The sequence below is a fragment of the Helianthus annuus genome, chromosome 6, assembly GCF_002127325.2.
Source record: "Helianthus annuus cultivar XRQ/B chromosome 6, HanXRQr2.0-SUNRISE, whole genome shotgun sequence".
NCBI classification, from domain to species: Eukaryota; Viridiplantae; Streptophyta; class Magnoliopsida; order Asterales; family Asteraceae; genus Helianthus; species Helianthus annuus.
Window position 1 is genome coordinate 47116169 of NC_035438.2, and position 5377 is coordinate 47121545.

Sequence of the window (5377 nt, forward strand, 5' to 3'; positions counted from 1 at the left end):
TAAGTGAGTATCTCACAATTTATACGGTCAAACAGATGATAATCGGTATACTCACCGGTAAGATGAACTCTTGTGCATACCTTGATACGGGAATGTGTCGTGATGTGGATGAACACCGGTCGGTAAGTATAAATCATACATTAACGTATCCTCTAAACATGATTACATCTGATAAGTTGAGCTTAAGTGGACAACAATACCGATAATTGTTATAGGATGCTTATCTTAATGTTAACTAACTGAACAACAAGAGTGTTTTGGCATGGCCGTACACTGATATGATTCTCTTACCCTCGAAACTCGCAAAAAGAATGTCTGTATATATTTATTTACTGCTTAACTTTTATTATTTCTTTTAAACAGTTTCGTCGTTTGGTGCATATCAGCACGACATTAGCGGTGATGTCGTTTGATAACACTCAAAGGATTTTAAATTGTTGTCTTTTAATTTCAAAAATACCAAAAATATTTTAGGCTTGTTTTAATATAAACTTTATAAAAGCCAAAAAGATTTTATTTCTGCTTTATTTTCGATTGTACGATGTTGGAGCTCGAGTCTTCGTTACCTGAAACCTGACTGAAAACCGAACAGACTAAATCTTCATAAACGGTCAAAATTTGCATGTTTGAAAGTTAAAATCCAAAATTGACAAATTTATTAAACTTTCAAACTGTCGGACGGTGTTTGATTGTGACATGGTCATACGTGTGTCATTTGTTTATGCTAACTATATTCCAAGCAGTTGTTCTCATTACGCGTTTAGATTTCTTGCATGTGCAGATTCTAAAGGCTAGGAGAACATGGTCGATGACGAGCTTTGGAATGAAGACACGACGAGAAGGCGCTCAATGAATGAAGATGATCGAGTTGCCGTTGGCCATCATCAACACCACAAGGATCTTACTTCATAAAGTTAAAGTATTTCACGAGCATAACTCAAGGGGGAGCTTATGTTAAGGGGGAGTTTGTCAACACACTTCCTACATGATACGGGTAGTTTGTTGATACACTTTCTACTTTCAAGACGTGAAGACTTTGAAGATCCTCCGACATTGAAGACATGATAGGACATCAGAGTCTTGAAGACCTGAAGACCAAAGACCGTCGAAGTTCAAGACGAGTCTACACTTTTAGAAGAACAAGACAAAGCTTAGAGATCAAAGACAAAGCTACAGCCAAGGGGGAGTTTGTTGGTGCACTTGTGTCTGTACTTTGTCTGTATTCGGTCTGTATGTAAACGATGTCCATGTCAGTTCTGTAAGTTGACAAAGTCAACCATCCTCCGGTTTGACTTAGTCAACAGTTAGAAAGATGTTTGTCTGGATCGAAGGATAGCCTCGAAGGATACAACTGATCCTTCGAGATGCTCGAAAGATATGGTTCGACCATTAGACCTCGAAGGATGATCCTTCGAGGTCCATGCTGATCTTTCGTGTAACATGTGGTCGACAGATGATCCTTCGGACCATCTGTCGAATCCTTCGGACATAGCATCTTGAGCTGGGTATAAATACCCATGCATGTGTTGAGTTTCAGATAGATATACAGACAGAAAGATACCGAGAGATAGGTTGAGAGCATTCTGTCCAAAACTCACACACACTTAGAGAGTTTATAGAACACTTCTGTAAACATTGAGCTTGTAACCGAACCCTCATTGCATTAATACAAGTTGTGTTAATCGGTGAATTTGTGTGTTTGTTTCTCTACTTGCTACTAACTCGGTTTGCTTGCTAGCTTGGATTCCGCACTCGCTAGTAGGTTTGTATAACAAGGTTTAGGTTCGTAATCCTCCGCGAAAAGGGACCTACATATTTCTTAATAATATCCTTCATTCAAATCATTCTATTCGTTCTTTTCGAGTGTGTGTTGTTTGTTCATTTGATTCACTATGAATCCAAAGTATGATTATGGCGAATCAAGTTCTGCAAACTATGTTTGTGATGAAGATAAACTTCCTGCCAACATAGGTAACCGTGTAATCTACTAATTCACTGATTTTCGGTTCTTTTTAATTCCCTTGGCTAATAAAATTATATAACAACTAAAATTGTAAGAAAGTATTTAGAAATCACAATGAGTATAAGACATGTTTATATCGGGTATAGAATTGGGATTACTGATACACGTCCCATTGCCATCTCTACTCACATCCGGTTTTCCAGCAACCCTACACAGCTGACCATCACTATACGCCCCCGGACGCCAAGAAAAATTATATATTACGGAGTTATGAACATGCTTGTTATCGAGCAACTACTTCTGTAACAGTTAAATCATTGTTTGAGCTTGTTGGATAAGTGCTTGAAGAGAAGTCAGCACCATGAAATTTCCTTTCTGTGAAAAATGCTGGCTGCTTAGGTTTCTGCAATGCACCCTCACTGCCTAACATTTGAACCACTGATGACATGTCTGGCCTGTCATCTGCGCTTTCTTGAACACATAACAACCCCACTTCGATTGATCTTAAAACTTGGGATGGATCTACTGGTTCATCTAAAGTTGAATCAATGAGTTCCATTGACCTGCCTTCTTTATACATTCTCCATGCCTGAACATAGTACATAAACAGTTATTTGGTTGTAGAGTAAGAACTATAATTACAAATCAAAAGAGCATTTTGCGGCAGGTGAACTTACATGTCCAATAAGGTTATTGTCTTGGTTAGTATGAACGAATCCCCAGTTTCTACTCCCACTTACAATCTCAAGCACCAAAACGCCAAAGCTAAACACATCTGACTTCGTTGAGAAAAGACCATCTAATGCATACTCCGGAGACATGTAACCACTGCAGTCAGCAAAATGTTTCTAAAAATAATGAACTTAACCAAAAACATAATGAATATACAGTTGGGTTTTGAGGCTTACTATGTACCAACAACTCTCTCTGTGTTTGCTTGAGTCTCATTTCCTCCAAAGCTTCTTGCTATGCCAAAGTCTGATATCTTTGGGTTCATGTCCAGATCTAGTAGAATATTGCTCGCTTTAAGATCTCTATGAATGATTCTTAGTCGTGAATCTTGATGCAGATAAAGAAGTCCTCGGGCAATTCCTTTGATGATGTTTAATCGCTTTGTCCAATCAAGAAGTGTGCTTTGTGTTTTATCTGCCAAACATGTAGATTTAGTTCATTATAGTTTCATTTTAAATCAACTATGATATTATATATGATGCTGACCGAATATGAACAGGTCTAGGCTTCTGTTTGGCAAGTATTCATAGATCAACAATTTCTCGTCTCCCTCTATGCTACATCCAAGGAGCTTAACAAGATTCCGGTGCTGAAGTTTTGAAATGCAAATCACTTCATTCTTGAATTCATCGAGTCCTTGTCTGGAAGTTGTGGAGAGACGCTTAACTGCAATTTCTTTCCCTTCTAGCAGACCCTGAAGATTACCATTTCCAAAGTGAATACTATACAAACATCAAGGTGTAACTTCATTGGATCTTTAATATTATGTTATACTTTGCAAAATGCATGCCAAGCACTTTATACGTTTACCTTATAAACAAGTCCAAATCCACCCTCTCCAAGTTTATTATCTGTTGAAAAACTAGCAGTAGATTGTGCTACTGTAGGAAAGCTAAACAATGGTAGCTCCATTGCTTCTTCCTGCCATTCATAGACATGCAGTGATCCCCCTATGCAATAGAAATAGAATAGACTTTAAACTGACAAAATCTGCTCAAAGAATTCATATTACTCCAAACTGTACTTCAACATACAGACATTTGTTACCTTCTCCCAATGGTGATGCATGTTGCCTTTTTCTCCATGCATACCAGAATAATGTAGAGCTTAAGCCTATAAGAACAACTCCCAGAAAGACTGCTAATAAGATGAATTTGATGTTTGTTCTTCCTCTCTTGGACACTGGTTGAGCAAGCCATGAATTTAGTAAGTTTGTAGAGATGAAAATCAATCCGTGTAGATTGGTTTTTGTGTTGTAATATACATACATGATTGGCGAAATTAAGAGATAGTTACCTAACTCAGAGGAAGCCATTCTTACAAATATATCCTGACCAGCGTTGCCTTCGGTGATTACTCTGATGTCTAAGAGGTCACCAAACCAAATCAAGCAGCCACTTCCCTCCCCTGTGATATTTGTATTTGAATAAGCCATACAAGAGCAATTCTTTTGGCATATTGCTTTGCATTCCTTTAGGTTCATGCTCTTGTTAAACCAGGAAGTGTGTGTATCCGGCCATTTAACATTAGGATACCTTATAAACCCATCTGTTCCATTTTCGCAATCCAATGATGTTCGTCTCATACAGCCACCAGACCAATCTGCATCCTCCCAACCCTTTGAGTTTCTAGGCACAAATTTTGGCTCATCTAAGCACGAACATCTCTGTGTCTTCACAGTGTGGCAGCTTCCATAGGCACCACAAATGTTGTATGAATCACACATATCTGTTGGTAATCTAGCCACAAACTGCCAATTTTTAGCATCTTCTGCCCACACCAAACGTTGTAGCTCCCCAGAAGAAATCAAGGTTAACTTCGATACAACAGAAATGTTTTTAAGATTATAAGTATAAGCTACCATTGTTTCATTAATAACCATATTGTATGTAAAGAACTTGTTAGGGCCGAACGTCGAACCCCCACTAAACCTAATACCATTCCATGGTCCTGCCCGGAACTTGATCATATTTTCGCCTTGTTTGAGTATGTGCTGAGGATAACCATGTGTGTCAATGCTGTAGGTAAATTCACCTGGAGCTGGATCTTCACTGCCTTTCCATGATGATAGACGCCATTCCCTGCCCGTCAACAGGTCCCTCCCGAACTTCATTTCAGGCAAAAGTGTATCAGTTGGATAATCAAAACTCTGCCAGAGAATCTTTATGTTGTCTCCGTCCGTCATGACTAAGTTTCCGTTGTCATCAAGCTTTGCAGTCGCATTTCCTGAGGATGTTGTGTTGGATGACCACATTATACCATTGGTACTATTGTTCATGAGGACAAGACTTCCTGGATGGACAATCTTTAACACGCCTGATGATGCGATGGTGAGTGGGTGTTCTCTGTTGGCAACCCAAACAACTGTTTTGACAGATATTTTCTTGTACCATATGCCAAGGTAGCTATTCCCAGAGCTACCCGGCTTGAAAAAGCCAAGTTCAAAGGTTCCGGCAGGCGACACCAATGTATCTTTTTCTGTCAAGAACTGTAAATCCGAAATGATATCGATTTCGGCAGTATAGATTTTCTGAATGGGGAGTGAAACAAGTAAAAGAACAAATATAGCTATTCTCTCCATTTTTCCTCTAAAGATTCTGATGATATATATGTAAAATGTTCCTAGCTATATCTAGCATGAGATGGACGCTATGTATCACCAATTATAGTACATATATAGTA

The 5377-nt window shown here is 38.7% G+C and overlaps 1 protein-coding gene across 2 annotated transcripts; it reads right to left on the reverse strand.

Annotated features, from left to right (window-relative positions):
- Positions 1–2051: 2051 nt before the first annotated feature.
- On the reverse strand, positions 2052–5377 carry LOC110865375 (G-type lectin S-receptor-like serine/threonine-protein kinase At4g27290). 2 transcript variants are annotated; one of them, XR_004860817.1, is made up of 7 exons: positions 3992–5377; positions 3743–3877; positions 3506–3645; positions 3182–3389; positions 2872–3109; positions 2641–2762; positions 2052–2552 (listed from the first exon to the last, which is right to left on the reverse strand). XR_004860817.1 is itself a non-coding variant. In XM_022114616.2 (7 exons), the coding sequence occupies exons 1-7, from the start codon at positions 5274–5276 to the stop codon at positions 2247–2249; spliced, it is 2463 nt and encodes an 820-aa protein (XP_021970308.1). In that variant the 5' UTR covers positions 5277–5377; the 3' UTR covers positions 2052–2246. The 2 variants fall into 2 exon arrangements, 1 of the variants encoding a protein (XP_021970308.1); XM_022114616.2 differs by having other exon boundaries at positions 2641–2791.